General features: G+C 38.9%; 1 protein-coding gene, 1 long non-coding RNA gene and 1 pseudogene across 2 annotated transcripts; all 3 read right to left on the reverse strand.

Annotated features, from left to right (window-relative positions):
• Positions 1-1,059: 1,059 nt before the first annotated feature.
• Positions 1,060-25,265, reverse strand: LOC129776708 (uncharacterized). Its single transcript, XM_055782504.1, has 6 exons — positions 24,964-25,265; positions 17,114-17,300; positions 16,735-16,956; positions 16,116-16,456; positions 1,389-1,536; positions 1,060-1,259 (listed from the first exon to the last, which is right to left on the reverse strand). Exons 1-6 carry the CDS (start codon positions 25,003-25,005, stop codon positions 1,189-1,191), a joined length of 1,011 nt encoding a protein of 336 aa, XP_055638479.1. The 5' UTR covers positions 25,006-25,265; the 3' UTR covers positions 1,060-1,188.
• LOC129780685 (U4 spliceosomal RNA) lies at positions 5,622-5,741 on the reverse strand (annotated as a pseudogene).
• On the reverse strand, positions 11,191-12,648 carry LOC129776709 (uncharacterized). Its single transcript, XR_008743151.1, has 3 exons — positions 12,246-12,648; positions 12,081-12,180; positions 11,191-11,956 (listed from the first exon to the last, which is right to left on the reverse strand). It is a non-coding gene; the product is annotated as an uncharacterized LOC129776709 (long non-coding RNA).
• Positions 25,266-25,278: the final 13 nt, after the last annotated feature.

A 25,278-nucleotide genomic window follows, 5' to 3' on the forward strand; every position in this document is an offset into this window, starting at 1 on the left:
CAGCCTTGCGAAAAGGATTTTGTGATCGACGCGGTTCAAAGCAGCTTTAAGATCCGTATACACTGCGTCCACCTGTGTACCTTGCTCCATATTGCCCAGACAGATGGATACAAAATAGATCAAATTGGTTACGACAGACCTTTTTGGGAAGAAACCGTGCTGATCCGATGACAGATAGTTCTTACAGGAAAACACATGTTGAGCGTGGTCGAATAGAAACCACCCGTTTTGATTTTGCCGGTAATTTTGCCAGTCCTCGTGGGGGTGTTGTGATCATCCCCAACTATAGTGCGGGAAGAGCTGCGAGTAACGGTGGTAAAGTGGTTTTGGAACTGGCGCACCATCTCGTTGCTGCGGATATGCTTAAAATTTTCGCGTTCCGGGCATTGCCCGTTTGATCCCAGATGAACGCCGGCACAGTTGGCACATTTGTAGGCCACTTCACCAGCACTGTCCATTGGGCAGTCACTGGTGTCGTGGTCCTCGCCACAGGTGTTGTTGCGAGGGATGATGTTACAGTTGCGGGTACCATACCAAAAATTCAGGCGACGGCCGCCGTGGTATGGTTACCTTCGAATGATGACGGAGAAACTAGAGCGGATCGCTTTGAGGGCATTCGGCGTCTCCGTCTCTTTATGAAAGTGCACCAGGAGAAGACAATCCGGGTACTTCTTCACCTTTTCGTGTTTTCATTTCATCCGGTAGATGGCGGTTGGGATCAGCTTAAACCGATACTTGGACATCAGCGAACATCTACGGATCGATGTTGGGAAGGCCGCGGATAATAGCCTTGAAGGGTTACCACCAGTTACTTACCAATTCCTATTCCCTTTTGCGATTGAAGTGCTTTTATCGATTCTTTTCATCGACTTTCTTTTTCGTTAATAATTTAACGATATAAGGTATTTCCTGATATATTCGACGATCTGAATGCTAGGAGGGAACCTCGTTTATCAATCTACGTGGCAAAAATAACGCAAACTCTGTTAGCAGGGCCCTGATTATCGAGAAAAATTCGACGAAAAGTATCGATCAAACAGATAGGACAATTTAAGACGTTCGAGAGGCTTTATTTTATATTTTTCGTTTATGTTACCGCCATAAAGTGAAGATAGCAATGAAATGTACAGATATTGCTGCATTAGCATCCTAATTATCGACATCCGCGCGTCCAAACGGCATGTTTTCCTATGGAACGAATACTAGTGGCGGGAAAAGCGAGAGCGTCGTCGCTATCTGGCCGTTAGGATTTTCTAGTTCTGAAACGAGTCGAAACAAAACAACAACTTAGGATATAATCATAACTTTTCCATAATCAGGTAAATTTGTGTTTCGGTTTAAGGATACATTCATACAGCTAAATTAAATATCTAAACCTGTTATGTTACCTGCTATCATCGCTTTAGTTCGTGACACGACGTCTGCCTTTTCGATGTTCTTTTCCTCCAGCATACGAGCAAGCACGGACAACAGTTGCTGTTGACAACTATTTGCTTTGATCTGAGAGAGATACGAAATTATTTCGAGACCATAACCCTAGAATGAAAATTGAAATAGTTTCAATATAGAGCCGATTTTAGTAATAACTTTTCAAATAAGAAATGTGAAAGCGAAGATATTCATGAATAATGTATTGAAAATTTGTCTACACATTCCTCCAATCTTTTTGAAATGGAACTCATTGCGCATCGTAGATCAAGAGGAAATCTATGAGTTGTTGAACAAACGAAAAAAGCACCATCAAAACGTTTTACTGGCGTATTATCTACAGTCTATCGCAAAATTGAGTGTACAAATGCTACTTGACGATACTTTCCATTTATTATCTATGTTAGTAATATGTAACCGATTACTCGCGGTTGGCTCGAGGTTAGTATTACAAGTGTTTTCGTAATTCGGATGTTGCTGTCTCCAATGCTCTGTACGTGTGCCCGACTCGGGATACTTCCTATTGGGATGCAGCTGACCCTTGATCAGCAACGCCCCCCTAGTTTGTACCTCATATCTAGCGTGGTGCGTCTTTCTCGACTCGAGGAATCCAGGATAGAATGGTCACTAACCGGTGCAATCATCAGTTCATGTAGAGTTGTCATGAGCGGTACAACCTTTGGCTCTTGTTGAATCATCAGTGGACTGCACAACCTTTGGCCCGTGTATCTGTAAAGAGTGTGTATGTATTGCCGCGACTAAGTAAAAGTTTATCGATCGGATAGGAGGGATATAAAACGGGGACACAACGAAGGAAACATCATTAAACGTTGACATCGGCGTTCCTGAGGAACAGGTATAGATGAAGCAGAAGATCAGGATCACGGCTACCTAAGATATCCCGGACGGGGATCTCCGATTGTCTGCCTTGTGCTCTCAGTGCTCTAGAGAGCTGAGAGCGAGCAGCATGGAACCGGATACACGACCAGACAACATGCTCGATGTCGTGGTAGCCATCGCCACAATCACAAAGATTGTTTGCTGCGAGCCCAATGCGATAGAGATGCGCGCATTTCATTAATACTTTCCATTTATTTGGTATGAAATATTTTGAATACATTGATTCTTTTGATGTCGGTTTTTATTTTTTATTGATGTTTGCATTTTTTTTATCAAAATGGCAAGATAGAGGAAATAAATAGATATTGTTACACGTACAATGATATTAAATATGAACTGTCGTGGAAATACATTGCAGGAAATAGCATATATAGCCGGAAGAACTCACTTTACAGCAAAAAAAAATCATAAACAAGTGGAATACGAAGGAAGCATGGAAAATCTCCCGAGTAGAAGACACAAACGTATCCTGATGATGAACGAGTAATTATGCGAACATTGCGAAAGAACCCTATAACAAATATTCCTAAATTGGCTACCGAAGTGGCCGTCATCATTGGAAGGCCTGTCAGCGCAGATACTGTCCGGAGAGCAGCATACAGGAACAATCTGAGAGGTCGTATTGGCCGTGAAAATTATTTCATCTCAAAGGTGAGTATGAAAAAACGACTATAGTTTGCTAATGCATGTGTGAACAGTCCTAAGGAGTTCTGGAACAAGGTCTTTTAATCGGATAAGCCGAAAACCAATCTCTTTGAATCGGATGGAAGACAGATGGTGTGAAGAAAACCAGTATCGGTGCTCCAGATTCAGCATTTGGTTCCCACAGTAAAACACGGCTGCAGTAGTCAGATGATGTATGGTACATTGGCGGCTTCTGGATCTGGAACCATGGTGTTTATCGATTCGGCGATGGACAAAGTGACTTAATTGATCTTCCTAAAACGTAACCTGTAGTCTCCCGTTCTGAAATTGGGTCTCCCTCATGATTACTATTTTCCACAGAATAATGACCCGAAGCAAACTGACCTCATCGTGCGGGCATACCTGCTCTATAATGTCCCAATCAACTCCAAACACCTCCGCAATCACCGAACTTCAACACTATTGAGTATCTATGGTGGGAAATAAAGAACCATCTGAAGAATATAAATCCAGGGGACAAAGCGGAACTCAAAACGACGATTACGGGAATCTGTAAGGCACTTCCGTCGACAGTGTTCAGAAATCTCGACACGGCGCTCGCAGAAAGTGCTGGACGCCAAAGGGGACCATACCAGATACTAGGGGATTGATTTTTGTTATCTGTTAACATTTCTGTACTGATTTTAATTTTCTTTTTAAAAAAAACTTAAACTGTACACTCAATTTTGCCACGTCATAGATGGATATTTTTTGTTTGTATATGAAATATGAAGTCGCAATAGGACAATTTTATTTTTTTTCTCATCACTACATGAGAGTAAAATCGCTCAATTTTACGATGAATATGAGTCGCATTTAATTATTTGCTTTTTAACTTCGAAAAACTCAAAAATAACAAAGCCACATGTGGTGTATACTTAATTTTGCTATAGACTGTAGCTAAATATCAATGGTTGGAGAACGCGAACATACGCTGAACATACGCGATATATGCGTGAAATATAGATATTAAGTTTAATAACTAATTATCTACTATTAACACTCTGCCCTACCGACACGAACTGATCATTGGCTGTAATAAAACTACAGTAATCATTCGATAACTGGGCGAGAAGGGAAGACCAGTTATCGACATTCACTTTTGACGTAGAACTACGTCTTTCATTAAGACTGCCAAATCAAAAAAAAAGGTCACGTTTTTATGAAATAAAGTTAACGTTAATAACTATTTTTGACGCGAACGGATTTTGACGATTTACATACCAAACGAATCGGAAATTCCCTAAGATTTTTTAATATGCTATACATTAGAATCCCCTGGTTTGTGAATGGTTAAAATTCATGAAAACTTTAAGTGTTTCCATTTTCCCATACATTTGTTCTGTCCATTTGTGTGCTTTCTCGAACAGAGCTATTTGGGGCAGCGCACGTCCTTCTACTTAAAGCAGAAGAAGGTTGCACTTTTCCAAAGAATCCGTTCATAGTCAAATCTATGCGGTGAAGGGTGAGATTGAAAACACCCACACCGAAGAAAATCGTACGCGGTACGATTTAAAAGTTAGGAAACCCGAACGAAAACATTAATTGATGGAATCAAAATTAGTATCAATTACCATCTGTGTGAGGCAAGACGTGCCGTCGCATATTCCACCATATATTACATACCGTCTCGAGCTCGATCAATTATCACAACCGCAGCTCTCGTCAGAGAGAGTCAAACAGCCAACAACGTCACGTCACGTCAACAACACGTCTTACCGTGCATTCGTGCTCCGGGTACAATGGGTGATTCCCAGTGGCGGAATCAAGTTACACATTTGGTGACTGTGACAGGTTGTGTTGTAATACAACTGTCAAAACAAAAAAAAAGTATCCTGGAAATCACCCATTGGCATCCATTGAATAATCTGATGCGACCTTTGAGGAAGTAAATCCAAAGTAATGGATTTTTTTGTGTTCAGGGAACAGTGAGTAAGTTGAGTACACAGTGAGTTGTGAGCAGCGCAAACATTAGTGAAAAAAGGCGAGTTGTGAGAACCGCCGATTTAAGTGTGCGTTGAAAGAGCCACATGAAGTAGTAACAGCTATAGAAAAAACAGCGTGTTGAGAGGACAGCTGGAATAAAATGCATGTTGTGAGAATCTCAGACACTAATGGAAAAAGGCGTGTTGTGAGGACCACCTAAATAAATGTGCCGGGAGAGCCAAAGAAAATAGATCCAATTATGATAAACAGCGTGTTGAGAGGACAGCTGGAATAAAATGCGTGTTGGGAGAACCGCAAATATTAATGGCCCTCTGTCGAAAACACGTGATCGGCATCAAACCCGAAGCACCTCGGTCCAAAGCTTTTGCTCTCCCATCTTTACACAGATCAAAATAGGTTGGTGGGGTAGGAGGAAAAAGGCGTAGACGAGTATGCGTAAAACGAACTTAGTTGAGTGGTGTTTATGAGAGCACCGAACAAAACAATTAAGTGAGAATACTTTCCGTACCCCACATCGGTGAGATGAAAGTGAAGTTGTATGATGCAAACTGTACTTCGCCAAGCTCTATCTATCAGACACATAGAGTGATGAATTACCATATTTTTATCAGCAAGCAGAATGTGTCGTTTCACTCGAATGATGTTCGGCATCAGTAGCGCACTGAAATGTTTCAGCGCGAAATGATGCGTAATCTCAAGGCTGTGGATAATTAGTTTTCAACTAACAAGAATCGCACCTCGGTAAAACCTCATTGGTTACGATATCGCCACTGCGCAAAGCTTGAGGCTGTGGATAATAATATTGTATATATTGATGTTGTTTTGTTATATTTTATTCAACTGAGCTTACATCGATAATTTTGCGAGAATGTATATTCCCTTGTGGTCAGTTATCACAGCGTTGAAATGGAGCTGCGGCAAAGAACATAAAAGCGCATTCAAGCTCGTTAAGCATGATTATTTCGGCGATGTCTTTGGAATTTTGTTCGGAGTCGAATAAAACTATTTTGTCTCCAGATGTATATCCTAAGGCATTGGGCACTGTATTGATTCAAGTAAACAGCGAAGACACATCACTAATAATAAGTTTTGCATGAAAATCATACACAGCAACTGAGAGAAAATATGCTCAAAATCAGCAGGAGTGGTAACACGGCAGTGAAAACAGTGGAGTAATTTTCATACTTTTTGTTGAGAAGGCACTTGTTGGATAATGTATTTTTCAAAAAAAAAGTCCGTATGAACTTAGATTTAAGGGACAATTAATATCTTACCGAGGAGGAAACTTGTGAATGCACGAAGCGAGACGAAACGTTATTCATGCCATGGAAACTCAAACGTGGCCGATGAGCTTGATGAAATTCAAATCCGTGGCGGCGATCTGGATTCCATAGGAGGAATTATAGTGGAAAATGGTTGTGCCGCCATCCCCCAACAGCTTCAAGAATAAACATTGGGAAAACTCACGCAAAACATCCACTTAAAGCCAAGTTGGAGAGTTTTCTCCGTTCACAGGTGTAGTGACCTGAAATGGCTTATGACGCAACAGGTGGGTAAAATAATGTGCAATTTGTTCCGTAATGGACCACCGGAAAGGAAATGTAAAACAGTTTGATCCAAAATGCGTATGGAAACCGTTGCTCTGGGCATGACCGGACCATACAAGAAGCTTGAATGAATATGGGAATACCAGAATGTCGATCATCAAATAATAGATCATCCAATCAGGCGCCATCGCACGACCTGTTAAATCTACAAAGTTTGAGCATCAGAGTACAGTGTTGTATGCTGTGGGATGCTGATCAAGAAGGCTTCCCGAGAACAATGAAGTCTGATAATGATCACCATTTGACAGTGAAAGTTATGCTAAGTATTATCCGCGAATAGGATGAAACTGGACGATCTCAAAGTAAAGACGACGGTAAATTCAGCACGACGCGTTTGAGTAGAAGAATTAGAAAATAAGAAAAATAATTAGAAATAAGGAATAAGGAATGTTAGGCGGAATTTTGAACGTTTAATGAACTTCTAATATAGATAATAGAACGAAACGGTTATCATAGAAACCTGTGGGCACTTGGGTACATCACACTTTTGTAATTTTTATTGGCCAATCAAAAGTGCTCCATTTTTTTTCTTAATCTGCTGTTTCATTAATTCATTTTAATACAAGCAGCCAAATTAACAGCTTCAATACTTGTTAAGTGCTCAATTAGTTTTTTTTTCTATGGCATTGGAATTCTTTTTCCGGAGAGGAAGGAAGATGTGTGAGGCAAGACGTGCCGTCTCATATTCCACCATATATTACATACCGTCTCGAGCTCGATCAATTATCACAACCGCAGCTCTCGTCAGAGAGAGTCAAACAGCCAACAAGGTAAGACGTGCATTCGTGCTCCGGGTACAATGGGTGATTCCCAGTGGCGGAACCAAGTTGCACACCATCCAACAAAAAAAATTCAAAATGCGTCGTTACATGCTGGGAGGCCATTGAGATATCTGAAGACGGTATTGGTCACACCAAGGCTCGATGCCCAAGGAAGGAACCGCTCTGCGGCACTTGTGGCGAAGAGCATAAAATTGACAGTGAAACTAAATGTAACAAACCTTTGTTTTGTCTAAGATGCAAAACAGCTGATCACGGTTCTTTTAATAGGAACTGTCAGCATTATCAGGGCTTCTGTCCAACGGCTTCACTTCCTAAAGGGTCTCTCTTTCGAAGAAGCGCGCAAAATAGCAAAAGGCGGTAACACTACCTATGCTGGAGTAGCGCAACAGAGGCTAACTATAAACAAAACTGAGGGAGAATTATGTGCTCCCTTGGCCGAGTGGTTAGCGTCATAACTAACATGCCGGGTGTTCGGGTTCGATTCCCGTTCTGGTCGGGGGAATTTTTCGTCAAAGAAATTTCCTCCGACTTGCACTGTGATCACGCGTATTCTAGAACTTGCCACTCAGAATGCATTCAAGGTGTGTTATTTGGCATAGAAATCTCAACTAAGTACTAATAAAAATGACGCAAGTAATACTACGTTGAGACGGCGAAGTTCCTCTAGGAACGTTAGTGTCATTGAAGAAGAAGAAGAAGAAGAGGGAGAATTTAATGAAATAATCGATATTAAGAATCGATAGATCGAAGATCTCAAAAACCAAATAGCAAATCTGAAAAAAAATCGATTTGCTTTGCGTAAACGAATCTTTGACAGAAATGGAAACGGAAAGTGAACGCGAAAACATTAACACTGAAAATAACACTGAACAACAGAAAGAACACACCATATACATTAACAAAAAACGGACAAAGAAACACAAACGACATTTAACAATTGACAACGGACAACAACCAGCTAAAAAAGAGAAAACATAAAAACTCCGCCAAAAACTAAACAAATTAACAAAAAACCACTCGTAATTGAACAACACACAAATGGCACACAACATAGTTGTAAGGCAAACATTGTCGAAATATTGAACTGCCGGTCCCGTCAGGCTGACGCCATAATGGACTATTCTTTTAATAAAATAAGGCTGAATTCATCCGCTTCTGGCAGCAGTACACCTGCTCCTCCCAAAACTAAATTTTTAAAATGGCCAACAATTATTAATTTTAATTATTTTACTAATCTAGCCGTCCAGTGGAACGTAAGAGGTCTCAGAAGTAGACTTCCTGACTTGCAACTTCTAATTTCAGAAATAAATCCCATTGTTTTATGCAAATCCTTGTTTATCCAGATGACATTGTGCTAGTTTCAGTTAGCGTCATTGCATCAGCACCAAGGAAAAGGCTTCAGGATGCAATTGATTCCGTTCAAAACTGGGCCCAAAATATTGGTTTCGAAATTTCTCCGAAAAAATCGCAACTACTTCACATATGAAGTAGTTTCGCAAGAGGTGAAAGTGACTTGATCGATTTCTCTTCATCAACGTTTTCGTTAGTTAATAACTCAACTGCAAAAACGTTACAATTTGAGTTTGCTATAGAATCCGACAGATGAGGTTCTGATCTATCTTCAACGTTGTCAAATACAGCTGGGAATAAGTTTGCAGCTAAGTTATGACCAAAAGAGAGAATCGATATAGAGAAATCGATCAAATCACTTACACCCCTTTCATTCTAAGCCCCTCATATGTAATCGCAAAGCTCATTTCAAAGTTTCCAATCCTAATATTTTCGAAACCCAAATCCCCTCTGTCAAAACTCTCAAAATACTTGGAGTAACTTTTGACAAGAAACTTTTAAACTTTTTTAAAAGTTTTATACCACATGCTCAGGCAGTCGAAAAAGATGCCCGCAATAGATTAATCCTTCGCGGTCGAAATTAATTTCCGTTGAAAGAGATCCTCTTATCTTTCCACTCTAATAATATTATGTTTATAGCGAGTACCGTTACCTATTATATTCACAGGAACTTCGTATACATTCGTGAAAAGGGCACTAGACATTTAAATTCGTTTAGAAAAAATGTAAGCTATTACATCAATAATTAAGGTTTTTAGAAAGATTTCATGCTGTGGTAACTGAGAGCAGACAAACGACCGCAAAGGGTTAAATCTATTAAAGGCAATTTCTGGCAACCTAGCTTCTGGACATAGGGAATCTCTTTTACCGATAGTAAACGCTTGGTTAATTCCAAAAATTCTCTATAGAGTAAGCATCTTCAGCCGAGGAGGCGAAAAACCACTAAAAACGAATGAACCGGTGTATAGTAAGGCAACAAAGATAGCCATCGGTGCCTTTGTTACGAGTCCTACCCTTGCTGTTATGGCAGAGAGTGGACAACTACCATTTGATCGACTCGTTACGAAGATTGTAACCAATAGAGCTATCCGTTACCTTTCAATTCCTGACCGCAACCATGATGTCCCATTATATCTCGGGCAAAGGACCGATTCAAAGAACACACGAAGCAGGATCTTCCCGATATATGTGTACATTCGACGGTCATGGAAAGGAATTGGAATGTAACACCGCCGAACGTCAACCTTGATTTACTCGAGGAGGTAAGAGCAGGAGATCTCCTATCAAGAGTTAAAGCATGTTTCAATAACCCCATAGAAACAAAATTCAAAATTGAACATCAAGTTTACACTGATGGTTCTGTAAGCACTGACGGTGTCGTTTGTGGAATTTTCGAAAACCGATATACTGGTAGTTTTTCTCTTCCTCCCCAATGTTAAATTTTTAGCGCAGAAGCCTTTTCGCTTCTAATCGCTACTCAAGAATGCACACATGATTCACTTCCTACTGTTATATTTTCTAATTCCGCGAGCTGTCTCTATTCACCCGTGGATTACTCAAATAGAAGAGACTCCTTTTATAAAAAATATTACCTACTGTTGGGTTCCCGGTCATACCGGAATTCATGGAAATATTGCCGCCGACAAATTGGCCGGTAGAGGCAGAGCACAAGAACCCCTTAATATTCCCATTCCTCGCTCTGATGCGAAACGATGGGTAAAACAGCACATCCGCCAAAGTTGGGACATAGCCTGGAGAAACAGTAGAACAACTTTTCTTCAAATAATTAAAAACTCCACTCTCCCATGGCATGACAGAAATGACATTAAGAAAGATGGCTCCTCACCCGTCTTAGAATCGGCCATACAAAGGTCACTCATACATATACTTTTCAAAGAACCAAAAACCAAACCAAACCAAACCAAAAACTGAACTGAACTGGCAAACTTTCAGTCTAATTCTGTATTCAAACCAATGAACATCGCTTGTTCTTTTTTGTTTTGCGTCATCACATGTCTTCGTTTCGGATTGAGCTGTGGACGCCACCAAATTATTCACTCGCATGATCACGAACATCACTGCCACATACGCTTTCACGTCACTTACACTTCACTTAATCTTCTTGTGTCTATCATCATTGACACGGACAGTTACGTGTCAAAATGAACTCCGTGAAGTGAAAGTGTTCATTCCCGTTTCTAAGAGACATGTCAGTTGCATGATTCCGGGCGTTTGAACGTTGTGTCGGTTGCATAATTTCGGACGTTTGAACGTTATGTAGGTAAAATTAATACAGTCTATGCGATAATATTCCATTTAATTAGGCGCATGTTTTAGAATGACCAGTTTGCGATTATACCTCGATGATTCGGTACTTTAATGCCAACTATTAGGACTGATCCCATGATTCATTTGCTTGGTGCGTTAGTTTACTGAATCAAACGCTGGTTCAAAGATGTGGAGGAATACTTGGTTGCTCGTGAAAAATGTAGTTGTTGAACATATGAGATTGTAATTTTATTTTCTTTTTCTATAAATTGATAGAAATGACTATTATGTTTAATAATAAATTTATCCACCTCACGATCAGTATAATCTCAGCTACCCCCATATAGGATTCTGAAGTTTAATCCTCTTATCCTTCCCATTCTCGTGTAATTTGATATAAGGGACATGAGGGTTGATTTAATTATTTAAACAGAAACTGTTCAGCAGCGTCGGTCAGAAGCATAATCTTCATATACAACATCTGATGAGTTTCAAAGAATTTGCCAAAAGCAGAATATGATTCAGATTTACTTCAGATGGATATCAAAATTATGGAAGAACTGGAGAAGAATTTAAAAACAGTATCTTGTGAATGCTTAGCAATGATAGACTCATTTTTCCATGTTTGAAACTTATTATCACTTTTTTAATATTCTTTCATTCAAAGTATGTCTTCAAAACGTTATGAGAATATCTATTACGTTAAAAAAACAATGGCCTTATTCGTTATAACTATTGTCCTGATTCGGGTCTTGTCTACCAATTGCGAATGTTTGAATTACATAAAACCAGCACTGCAATGTTGGAAAAACTTTACAGTTATTGTTTTATACTCAAAATATCAACAAATCAATATTATACATAATCAATCATGATGATCGTTCTTTCTAATGAGAGATTATTAATTATTGTTTCTCTCACACTATTACAGCGTATTTGGGCCAGTTCCATTCCCATTTCATAGTGTTGCAACTCTCTGTTAGTGTAATCCTAAAAATAGAAACAAAACATTTCTATTCATTCAGGACAATCGGAAGTAGACCTTTCTCCATGTTTCAATGGGTCTACGGGAGCTACATTTTTAGTCCTTAATTACATTCCATAGCGCACTTACCGAATCCTAATAAACAAATTTACATCTTCTGGATACGTCAGGATTTCGTTCTAAAAATGCGACCTGGCGGGTAAATTGCTGTTTGTTTATCTTTTCTTTCCTAAAAAGCAAGACAAGATTCAAAACGTTAGCAAAAAAGCTAAATAAATACGAAGTTGAACATACTCCATTTCGCGTGACTAGCTTTCACCATCTAAAACACAAGTGACAAATATACTTGTTTTTCTCCGTGACGTGACAGTATCGTGGTATTCATAATAACACCGAGTTCATCAAAGTTGTCACGACGGATGAACTCTTCCGAATTCTACACACACGGTGGCAGCCGTAATAACGTGGTATACAATTCACTTTGTGTTCACCGTGAAGTGACGTTCGTGATCAGGCTGTCTTGCAATGCCAGAGACGATGTCTCTGGCATTGCAAGCAATGCATCAAACTGACGCCATTGGATTAAGGTTCTGAGCTACACAATTGTGTTTCAATTGTGTTTTGTGATTCCCCATCAAGCTAGACTATCGTCGGCTCACCAAGAAAATAAATGTTCTGGAATTTTGCCTGTGATTTGGTTTCACATGACGGGAGCAAAACTGACAATTATGACAGCTACGCTAATCAAAACCGGAAATATTAACAGAAAGACGCAAGAACAGCGCAAGACGGAGATAAGTGTGTGTATATTTAGTTGCTTCAAGTCATCGATATATGAAGATTTGTGTGCGTACGTTCGTGCTTCAAAAGCCGTACGTAAAAATAGTGCATCATCTCTAGGCTGAAATCCCATTTGTATCTGCTCCTCCCTGTCACGATGCAACAATCGCGTAGTTTTTGATGCTGTGATTTTTGGTGATGCGAATTATGCAGTCGTAATGATATACTGATAAAATAAAATGAAATATAAACAAGGAAGGGAAATAGCGGAAATGAAATATTTGCGCTAGGGTATTAGTAATGAATCTGCTGAGACAAATATTCAGTTTTTTTGACGTAGAACTACGTCTTTCATTAAGGGTGCCAAATCAGAAAACAAGTCACGTTTTTATGAAATAAAGTTAACGTTAATAACTATTTTTGCCGTGAACGGATTCTGGCGATTTACATACCAAACTCGGAAATTCCCTAAGATTTGTTTGATATGCTATACATTACAATCCCATAGTCTGTATATGGTTTAAATTGATGAAAATTGGAAGCATTCCCATTTGTTCTGTACATTTGTATGCTTTCCCGAACAGAGCTGTCAATAACGAGCAACTTATCGACGAGCAACGAAAGGTAAATCGTAAGATGTAAAGTCTCCGTGAACGAAGGAAAAGTAGAAGAGTGAAGGGGAATATTTGCCTAGAGTATGAACAGTGGATCTCGCTAAGACAAAGAAGTTCGAAGTCTCTTTAATTCAACAAGGAAAGGAAAGAAAGGCAAACTTTCAGTAACGTTGTGATTTGCTTGCCAGTAGCAAAAATTTCTCCACTAAGGATGACAGCTGAGCTTATCTCGACCATATTTTGTTCTGCGAGCACAAGAATGAATTATCAAACAATTATCTTCAAATTATTCTACAATCAAAAAAACATTTCAGGGCGACCAAACTGGTAGAATGATTATTTCAAAATTTTCGTAGCATTATAAAATAATATCCGCAGTTATAAACAAGTGAATTGAATTAAACTACAACGTAGTTCTACGTCAACAATGCCTCCTATATTTTTTTTCTAACCAGTTAACATTTAGCGAATTTGTTTTTGTTCAGTTTCAGCCCCAGTGCCGCACTAACTGCTGTCAAAACGTTTTTTTATTCACTTAGTTTCGCACTCAGTGTCGCACTAGTTCGCCCCGAAAGCTGTTAGTTTCGCACTGAGATGTTTCACGGGTTGGCACTCGGGTTCACCAATACAACTATACTGAACTGTCAAGTTTCGAGTATTGTTTTGGAAAATCTAAAAATAAAGACTATGAAAATGGAAAATCTGCTGCTTTTGCTTTTGTATTATTGGAAACGTAATCCAATTCGGATTCTGATTTTGAAGAGTATATTCGAATAGACGGCATGATGGATATGATGGAATAAACCTACTTTCAAAATCAAAATATGAATGAAAATTTACTTTAACGTATCGAATATTTATTTTATGTGATGAAATAAGAGGTTTTTCCGATATCGCAGAAACATATTGAACGAAAACTGTGCCTAATGATGATTTTATATTATAATAGTTATTATTTGTGGAACAAACAGGAAATGCATCGACAAATGGTTAAATGAGTGTCAGAACTACATGTGTTAGGTAATCAAACAATATGAAGTAAAAAGTTTCATTCAAACTTTTATATTTTTACACTGCACTTGGGCCTTCTGATCTGATAGAGAATAATTTACCTCCCAAGCATTAATATCGCCACCAGACGTCGACACTGTACATTTGTCGTCGCATATATAAACAAATCAGACTATATAACGCACACCAACAAACCACCGCATTCGTGAAACTGAAAACGTTTTTTTATTACAGAGTCAGTTTGGCACTGACTCAGTTTTAAAAAAGAATTCGCTAATTGTTTGTTTTCCGTCATCATAAGGGCTTCGTTGGTGCCTTCGACATTCCATCAATGCATTAAACTTACGTTATGGCGAAGCAGGCGTTAAGGTTGTGCGTCAAAAATTTATTTGGGGAATACCAAGCATCTTGAATGTCGTACTGGAACGTTATAACTTATTTGGGTTCGCGTGCCAGTCGTAAAACTGCCTTAAACTAGGATTGCATTTGCGCTAATCTTGAACATAATGAAGCAATGCTACTCTTTTCGAGGTTGTTAAGATTAACAGAAAGAGTTTATTTCATTTATTTAGTCACTAAAAAGTAAATGTCGTTCTGCAATCTTGTATGTGATTTGGTTTTGCTTGTCAGTAGCAAAACTTTCTCCACTAAGGATGACAGCTGCACTTATCTTGAGCATGAGAAAGCAATGCAACTTTTTTCGAGGCCAGTAATATTAACAGAAGAGAGTGTGAATAGTGCAACATGATAAGAAGCGTTTATATTCTTAGTTGCTTCAAGCCACCAATGTATAGCTCTGTATGCATGCTATGGCGAACGCTTGTTTGGCGCTTGGTTTACGTTGTCCGAACGATGCCTAAAGGTGTGATTCCACTTAGGTAATACTAAATAACATGTAGCATGATATTTGACACTTACAAGTAACTTGCGGTGCCAAAGATATATTGATGTAGTTATGAGATGTGGAATAATGGTGCTGGTGCAACATGTATATAATCGACTGTAGTCGAGTCTATGTCAATTGCGAAAAAAAGCCATCGGAATAGCGTTCGAGGTAAATTTTCAATGCATTGACATGAAATAAATTACGACATACGATCAGCTAGTGTATTGTTCTGCGAGGGCAAGAGTGAATCATCAAACAATTATCGTCAACTGCGAAGTTATAAAAAAGCGACTTATATAAAATAACAGCGTAGTTCTACGTCAACAATGCGGTCGTATCTTGGACACAACCTCCCATATTTTTCTAACTGGACCGGTAGTCAAACGTCAAATAAAATCGAGGGGAACTTCAATGAATTGACCAGTTAACGTTCGCCCATTTAAAAAGCAGTCCAGTTAAACCAGGTTCAGTTATCGAATGATTACTGTAGTCAGTTGAATAATGGTCGAACAATTGTATTGAGTTCTTAATAATACGATATCCGAAAGTTCATAACACGATGTCTAAAAACATATTTGTGCCAAATTGGAGCTTTTGTTAAACTATTGATGTTTACCTAGATAATATGATAATTTGAAAACGTTTCTTCAACTGCAAAGAAGCTTTTGTACAAAACATGATGAACTACTGAAATGAGCATTTGCTGCAAGCGTTTTCTACGCTCATGTTCGATCGTTTTGACATTACATTTTTAGTCTCTTGTAAATTTCGGTGAACTACCACAAATTCTGCTACTCATGATACATGGTAATGGAAATAGATACAATTAATTCATGCTTCCCTACGATTCTTGCCAGCAATCATGTATATTACCTCGGACATGTTGAACATAAACTTTTTGGCCTCTCTTTTGAGCAGGTCGTAAAGCATCAGCATATGAATGTATGGCTTTGTAGGAGGCACACGTTTTTTTCCTTTTCCTCCTGGATTTCCACTGCCACTAATACGGTTATTTACATCCTCAGTATTGCCACCATTATTTGTTTTATGTGAATCTATCAGTGAATCTACGCCACCAGGATACTTGTCATCATAGATTCTTCGGAACTCATTTACATTGTCTATATCCAATAATGCGGGTAATTCATTACGCTCATTATCAATATCTTGCCTCAATCGATATGGCAATGGATCCAGCAACTGGAGATCATACTCTGCAAGAATATGTTTATAAACGACAATTAATACGAATAGCTAAATGGAAATATAAAACTACGAACAATGAAATAGAATAAGAATCATCTACCAGCATAATAGTTTTGAAATAAACATTTTAAAAGCTTAGTGTTTGTGCATTTAGAATTTCATATGCATTCCATCATGCAAGGCTCCATGCACAGAGACTCAGATATAATATCTCAGAGACTAAGATTTAGTTCCAACATGCGAATATACGAATTATGTTTACAACAACCCTTAAATGAAAACTCACCATTATCCAATTTAATTTGCTTATATTTGCTTTGGAGAAACCATTCGAAGAACTGTTTATCATTCCAGAGTAAAGTTTCTGTGGTTTCCGTGCTCGGTTTCGTCGTTTGTTCTTGATGTGTTACGTTGGAAGTGGGGCTAGTGATGGCAGTGGCAGGAGTTGGAGGAGGTTGGGCTGGACCGAAATAGCCTGGTTTATGAAACGTTGTTGGTCGCTGTGGGGCTGTAGAAAGAGGAGGAGTGATTAGCTGCTACTATGCTGGAGCATAATTAGATGTTTCCAAGTGGACCGATACACATAGCATTCACTAATGATGTGGTTGAAGATAAGAGTTAGAATCGTTCCAAATGGAAGGATTTCATGAAAGAAAATTACGTACCTGCAGTTGTTGTGGTCGTTGGTTTTGCTGTTGTTACCATTGACATCATTACAGGCTCATATTGGATCGATTCAATACAGTGGTGGAGCACGTGCATTGATGCGGGAATATAATTTTTAAGTAGGTTTGGTGGTTGATTGCGCTCAGATGCAGGAGAATTTACAATTGGATTGATACAATGTGTCATCTGCGAAGTGTAAATAATAGCGAAAATTTACCGCCATCCGGCAGAAAAAATCGATTCGAATTTATGTATAGTGTGGAATTTGGTATGACATACAAACTATCTTCAAATTTCTATCTGTAACTTCAAATCAATTATTCAGCTTATAATTTCAATGTGCTTTAGTAAAGTTTTTTATGCATCATACCAACCATAGGATTGTCTGACTCAAACTTGCAAAATTAAGTGATGACTGGTGACGAGTTTTGGTGTGGGAAAGGCAATCAAAATATTTTTTTTTGTTTTTTTTATTCTCTATATAGGAGGCTTTCAGCCTCCTTGGCTGTTTCGCCTCAATACCAATCGTTGAAATCATCGAAATAAAAAGTGAAGTGCATGACATGTCTGAACTTTAAACTCTGCTGGTGAGAGTATGAGAGTAGAGTAACGAAATAAAAATCGCCAACAGCCTGATGCCAGATTATTTGATATAAATGTGTTATCAATATGTTGGATCATTTGAAAGACATATTTTACATTACAGAAAGTGAAATGAAATCGTTATGTTTTTATGCTTGTTTTAACCTTCTTCAAGGGGGTCTTCGTAGCCACTTGGTTACGCGTTCGTTTACCAAGCGATCGATCGTGAGTTCAAACTTAGGGCCCTCAATTGACCATATTTGTGTTGTTATAGAATAACTACGTCCACGCAACCATCATCAGCGATGGAAATCGATCCACGGTCGAAATGAGATCGATTCATCCATACAATGCTCTGCTCTGCAAGACACATCGGGCTGCTGTTCTATAAATAACTCAACAATGATCAATATCAACTGTCTTCGCTGTCCGGTCTGCTGAACAATGGAAGAACAGAAAGAATACCCTTATGCCTAAATGGCTACTACTGTGTGATTTACCATAATGTAATGGAACAGAATACTTAACGCCTAAATGGCTACTCATAAACTACTGTGTAATTTACAATTTATAGAAACATAAACATATGTACATGTACACGATTAAAACCCGGCTCTGTTACAGCTAAAATGCTAATGAGCCTAATAAATAAATAAATGAGATAAAAAAAAACCTTCTTCAGAATGATAGGGATTCTTTTAAGCGGTATTTTGCTTATTTTAGGTTTATGATAAAAATATTCACGATAATGAGCACTGGTGTATTAGACGAATAAGATGTTCCTGTGCTCACAGTAATCAGATGCTACTCTTTCTACGATGCACACCATGCAATCGGTAATCATTCACATTTTCATTGATAATTCTCTTAAGCTAAGCAAACTAAACAACTCGAAAATTTATGACAATTGCAACGATAGCTTTCACTCGGTTTATGCTGTCGACTTTTTTTTTTTTATCCAAAATATATATTTTATTAAGGCTCATATGGCATCAGCCTAACGGGGCCGGGAGTTCAATATTTTGACAATGTTTGTTTAGACTATGTTAGTAATATGTAACCGATTACTCGCGTTTGACTCGAGGTTAGTATTACAAGTGTTCTCATAATTGGTATGTCGCAGTCTTCGATGCTCTGTACGTGTGCCCGACACGGGATACTTCCTATTGGGATGCAGCTGACCGTTAATCAGCAACGCCCCCCTAGTCTGTACCCCATATCTAGCGTGGTGCGTCTTTCTCGACTCGAGGAATCCAGGATAGAATGGTCTCTAGCCGGCGCAATCATCAGCTCGTGTAGAGTTGTCATGAGCGGTACAACCTTTGGCTCTTGTTGAATGATCAGTGGACTGCACAACCTTTGGCCCGTGTATCTGTAAAGAGTGTGTGTATGTATTGCCGCGACTAAGTAAAAGTTTATAGATCGGATAGGAGGGATATGAAACAGGGACACAACGAAGGAAACATCATTAAACGTTGACATTGGCGTTTCTGAGGAACAGGTATAGATGAAGCAGAAGATCAAGATCACGGCTACCTAAGATATCCCGGACGGGGATATTCGATTGTCTGCCTTGTGCTCTCAGTGCTCTAGAGAGCTGAGAGCGAGCAGCATGGAACCGGATACACGACCAGACAACATGATCGATGTCGTGGTAGCCATCGCCACAATCACAAAGATTGTTTGCTGCGAGCCCAATGCGATAGAGATGCGCGTTTAGGTTGTAGTGATTGGACATAAGCCGAGATATCACGCGAATGAAATCACGACCTACATTCAATCCCTTGAACCATGCACTCGTCGAGACCTTAGGGATAATCGTGTGTAACCAACGACCGAACTCATCACCACTCCACATGCGCTGCCAACTTACGAGCGTATACTGACGAGGAATGTGGAAAAATTCATTATAAGCAATTTGCCTTTCAAAAAGTGTGCCTTCTAAAGCGCCCACCTTAGCTAGCGAGTCCACTTTCTCATTCCCCGGAATCGAGCAATGAGAGGGAACCCATGCTAAGGTAATCTTGAATAATTTTTCGACCAAAACACTCAATAGTTTTATGATGCTGTCGACTTGTCGATATCTGTAATAGTAAAATAATTCTAACGAGCAAAATTCTTATCAACTCGATTTACCCTTCTCCCTTTCTTTCTTATTACATAAGCAGAACTTAGTATCAGCTGAAATAAGATCTTTACAGGAGCTATAAACATGGCAAGAAGGTACTCACTACTAAAGGTACTCCATTCCGCAGGAAGAATGTCGGGAGTGAGAATTGAGCTCGTGGCCTTTAGCGTGAGAGGTACGGTACCTGCTCTTGACCTATCGCTAACGATCCAGACTGTACGCAAACCACACATAATCCCTGCAAGACGTGACAGCATTCAAAGGAACATTTGAACCACATAAAGAACTGCCGCCAAACTCGTTAGTGTAATCTCTATCAGATTAGAAGACACGAAGCCAGATTTGAAACGTTAAAATTTTAGTGATAGTTTTGACATCATACTATTTTATTACTTGAAACATATATTTCCAACTTTTATTGCTGAATCTTTTCATTATAACATAAAGTTCGATTCAGGACTACTTTTTTGTTGAATCCGAATGAAATCAAACGACTGCTGATTAGAATACTTATAAAATTAATATTTCAGCCAACTGTACAGTGTTGCCAATGATAATAAAAAATTAAATTAAACCGAACGTACTTGCTCCATATACCATATTCGATGACGATGAATAACTACAACTTTATTGGAGAACTAGCTGGCCCGGCAAACTTCGTCCCGCCCAAAATTTATATTTTGTTATCACATTCACGTTTTATGCACTGCGTTGGGAAGCCACGAAACAGTAGAGATAAAAACACAGTACACAGTTTAACTTAATGTAAGATATATATAAGTGCGAACCGGAGAACTATCATGACAGAAAACTTTGGCAAAGAAACCAGTATATTTATTACGGATAATGTAAAGAGTACAAAAATCAGGAAAAATCAGGATAAATTGAGTGTTCGTCAGGATATCCGGGAGCGTGCTAAAAATTCTGGGAAATCCTGGAAAATCAGGAAGGCATCTCTGGTCATCCGTCTAGTCAGTTACTGCAGTGCAGCTACTCACACCGTGTGAACACATCATGCCAGTTAGTGTCATGCGAGATCCGGTTGGTCTCTAGCCTTCAAAAAGGCCCTTGGAAAACTTTACGCTATCCATAATATTATTCCTCCACCCCCATTGCCTTAAAAAAGGCATTTGATCCCTCGCCGTCCAGCACGCCCAGTAACGATGTTGTTCAGTCGATTTCCTCACGAAGAATGAAAGTTTCCCTCAGCGAGATCCACCGTTTATACTCTAGGCAAATATTCCCCTTCGTTCTTCTTCTTTTCCTTTATTCACGGAGACTTTACATCTTACGATTTACCCTTCGTTGCTCGTCGATAAGTTGCACGTTATAGACAGCTCTGTTCGTAAAAGCACACAGATGGACAGAACAAATGTATGAGGAAATGCTAATGCTTCCAATTTTCATTAATTTAAACCATATACAGACTATGGGATTATAATGTATAGCATAGCAAACAAATCTTAGGGAATTTCCAATTCGTTTGGTATGTAAATCGCCAAAATCTGTTCGCGGCAAAAATAGTTATTAACGTAAACTTTATTTCATAAAAACGTGACCTGTTTTCTGATTTGGCACACTTAATGAAAGACGTAGTTCTACGTCAAAAAATGTCTCTTTTTTAAGGTATTTGAAAATTTAAGAAGATATTCATAGACTTGAAAATTATTGGAAAAACAAATAAAAACCTCATAGTTTCTAAACGAAATCGTTGTTATTTTGTTTTGCACACTTTCTTTTCGAGATAGTTTTCTTGAGAATCTCTAATATAGAATCATTATCGGACACAATTTTCATTCAAAATTCACTCACAACTTGCAAAAAAAAGTATTGTTTTAAGAAACAGAATGCATATTCGATTTAAAAAAGTACATTTTCATTCACTAATTTTTTTTTTGACGCGTATTTATTCCACCTGTAAATCTACTATCATTTTCATTTCACAAATTGGTACACGAAGCTGCTGGCAAGGCGAAATAAATGAAATTTAAAAAGACGGGTTGGTAATGTCGAGGACATAACCGGAGACGTAGGACTACACTAAGGGATGTCCATTATTCGAATATCAAGGAGCACAAATCCTACAAACTTTTCATGCACAAAATTACAGAAAAAAATCAAAGGATAGAATAAAACATCAGCACACGATTTTTTTTGATTTTTTCGTATTTTCACCTAAACACTCAAACGCGGTGCAAATGTTGTAGGGGTTATTGTTCAGCCGGTAACGAACAAACACTTGATGGCATGCATATCGCCATAGGTAATTTCCGTCTGGTATTGTGATATAACCACTATCATAGATCAAATGAACTTGCGCTTTTGTGTATGTAACAGGCAACCTGCCGAAAATGCGGTACATTGGGGCTTTGAGAAAATATGTAATCCGCCATATTGTAGCGGCCGCCATCTTGGATTTTCAAGATCATGAAATACGCAGTTTTCTAATGACTGCAGAGATAAAGCAGTGTTCCAAATTCCAGATCAATAGGCCAACGGGAAGGGGGTCAAATTTCTATTAATGTGGTACAGCGCTATAGATTAACATGTTACATCGAACATATAAATATGCTACAGCTAAATAAAACCGTTTAAAAACTCCAGCATTCTATCAAATCGAGCGCGATTGGCGTTTCCTCACCCGGCTGTCTCTCCCTCTTGCGGTATCGCAGGGCACAAACGTTTTCGCGTTCACAATCGCTTCTCGGTATCTTTCCTGCTTGACGTCCGATGGTAGAATGTTGCCAAGCACCACCATCGCTCGCTTTATATAGCCATATAGTTAACGTTGTAGCGACCGCCTTTATTTTTTATAATCTCTTTTTCGTCCCACCTTCACCTTGTCCATACGTTTCGCCCGTACCCGTGGTTGCTTGTAATGAATAGCTGTTTGCTGCGGGAGCGCAGACAAAATGTATGGGAAAGTAGGGATTTCTTTCTGCCAATTGTTCATCAATTTGAACTTTATATGGCCTGAAAAAACGGAATGTATAGCATATAAACAATTGCTGAGGATATATCCTATTAATGTGTGTATTTGGAACCAAAATCCATTCATTAATTGAGGAGGTATTGCCGTTCAAAAACTGAACACTTTTTCACACCGAAATATTGAAATAGGCCCCTACATTGAACGGTTAGGCGTAGTCCTACGTCAAAAAATCTTTTAGACTGCGATTTATAGCATCACATACTTCCGGAATTATCTTAGCTATGGATGCTTTCAAGATTCTAAAAAAATATCGACAACAATCTGAACGATATTCCAGAAGAAAGGCACATCCATGTCGTTTTTTAATTTCACTCTTGCAGGTATAGCATCCATCATGGCGTTGTATTTTTGGACCAATGAAATCCAACAGTGTTTCCTTCTTATTCTCAACACTGCTCATCATAGAGTTCTTTCAATATTGTATTTGTTGCTCTTTCTCTTTGCATCCAATTCCTGGTCCAAATCCTTTTGCCTTTCTGCTTTTTCGGATAGCACATACCTTCAGATCGAAGAAATTCAGAACAAATTATTTTTATACACGGTCAGCGTGTATTTCGCGATAGAATTGTGTAATGACAAATGCAACTGAAAACCTGAGACGAAAACTGCCAATAGAGAGTCGATTTCGGATCAATCATCTCTCAAATTCAGACCTGATTGCTATTTCTGACTATTGGATGGATATTTGAAAAATCATCTGGCATCCCTGGTAAGCCAATGCTGTAGTACCTAGTTTCTCGTCAGCAGCTCACACTGTGTGAACGGACAAGGCGGGTCAAGCGAGTTTACCGGCCCAGAAGCTGCTCACTGTCAGGTCAGCTACTAGCAACGTATAAATGGGCCTTTACAGGGCTTCTTACTTACTTCTAACTGTTTTACCCACAGTATCGGGTTTTCCCTGATTTCCCATAGCTGTGGCTTACTAGGTTCGTCCAAAGTAAACAATCCACTTTCTTGCCACGTCAGAAAAAGCAGTAATATCTTCAGTAGGCACTCCTGGTAAATTTTGCTGATTCATGCGACAGAAGTAACGAAAGTTCGTTTTTAAGTCCACAACTGCAGATAGCTTGTCAGACAAGGAACTCTTTGGGAGATTTCGACATTTTGATTTTATATCAAGCACTCTTCCAGTCAACCGAGGTATAAAATTACTACCCAGTTTCGTCGTCCATAACCACGTAATCAAATGTAGTCAACAAATGTTCGTACAGGTTCGTACAGCTTCTTCGAGCGCTTTTTTACCCCTAAATTCTGCTTTGCATTCCGGTTCGGCACAATCTGGGCCTTAAAACTACTTAATCCAGGTTTTTTGACGTAAGACTGCGAACCATGTAATTTTTTCCCGCTTACCTTATTGACAACTTCGATAGTCAGACTTTTCCCGAATTATTTCACCGTGGATTTCCAAAATTCAAAAGTTTTGCTAGCTCGTGAACGGATAGACCGTGTGCAGGATCGAATCGCGACGCGCTTGCTCCGGTAAAGTAATAATATAGACAAGTGAAGACTTATCCTGATAAGTCTAGCCCTACTGTGATTTTACACACTCATAGCTTGATGGCGTGTCCGGATTTTTTCGTGTTCAATTGTTATTTTGCCTATTATATGCAAAGTTTCTTTGTTCATTGGGAATACAGCTTATCATGCCATGAGAGGCAAAATATTCTCCATCAAACGATCCAACGTTGAACAAAACACACGCATCTTGACACAATATTGGCAACAGGATGGCGAAAACAAATGCGTTGAATGTCATGTCACGCTTCGCTTTCTTCAGTCTACCGCCTCCTGCAATCCTTTTCGGCGCAACCTTGCCCCAGGGCGCGCAATTAATATCACCAACAACATGACCAATGACGCTCTTTGCTTAATGCATGTTCGCATGCCATGCCAACAGATCAAAACGATCACATTTTTAAATGAATAATGAATCGTAATCAAACACGATACTTTTTTAATGATTGGTGTTATTTGTTGTTATGTTTCTTAACAAACGAATGGCTCTGAAATGCGTATCAAAAGACACAAAGAGAAACTTTATCAATTGAAACAAGACCACCACGATTGTCATAAATCCACTATTCGTTCCTTTGTCCGTTTATTAATTACATTTGAAACATAAATACATAAACATATATATTACTCACAATTAGCAGCATCACCAACGTTAAGAATTCAATTGGTTTCATTTTTTACAAATCAAAATAAAAACCGCAGAAAAACATAAAAAACGCATATAAATTCGATGTACTCCCTCTCTTCACTTTTGAACACTGCATAAATACACCTCACTAGCACTCAATGTTTTTTGAATGATAGAAAGCGCCAAAAGTAGCTCTGCAGAATAAAAACGAAAGCTTGAAAAAGCACCGCAGCACACTTTCGCTCGCAATCAAATTCCAATTCCTAATGAGCTCTGCGACATAGACCCGGTTAAACATCTTTTACTTTTCATCGGCTAC

Source organism: Toxorhynchites rutilus, chromosome 3 (assembly GCF_029784135.1).
Source record: "Toxorhynchites rutilus septentrionalis strain SRP chromosome 3, ASM2978413v1, whole genome shotgun sequence".
In the NCBI taxonomy this organism is placed as follows: domain Eukaryota; kingdom Metazoa; phylum Arthropoda; class Insecta; order Diptera; family Culicidae; genus Toxorhynchites; species Toxorhynchites rutilus.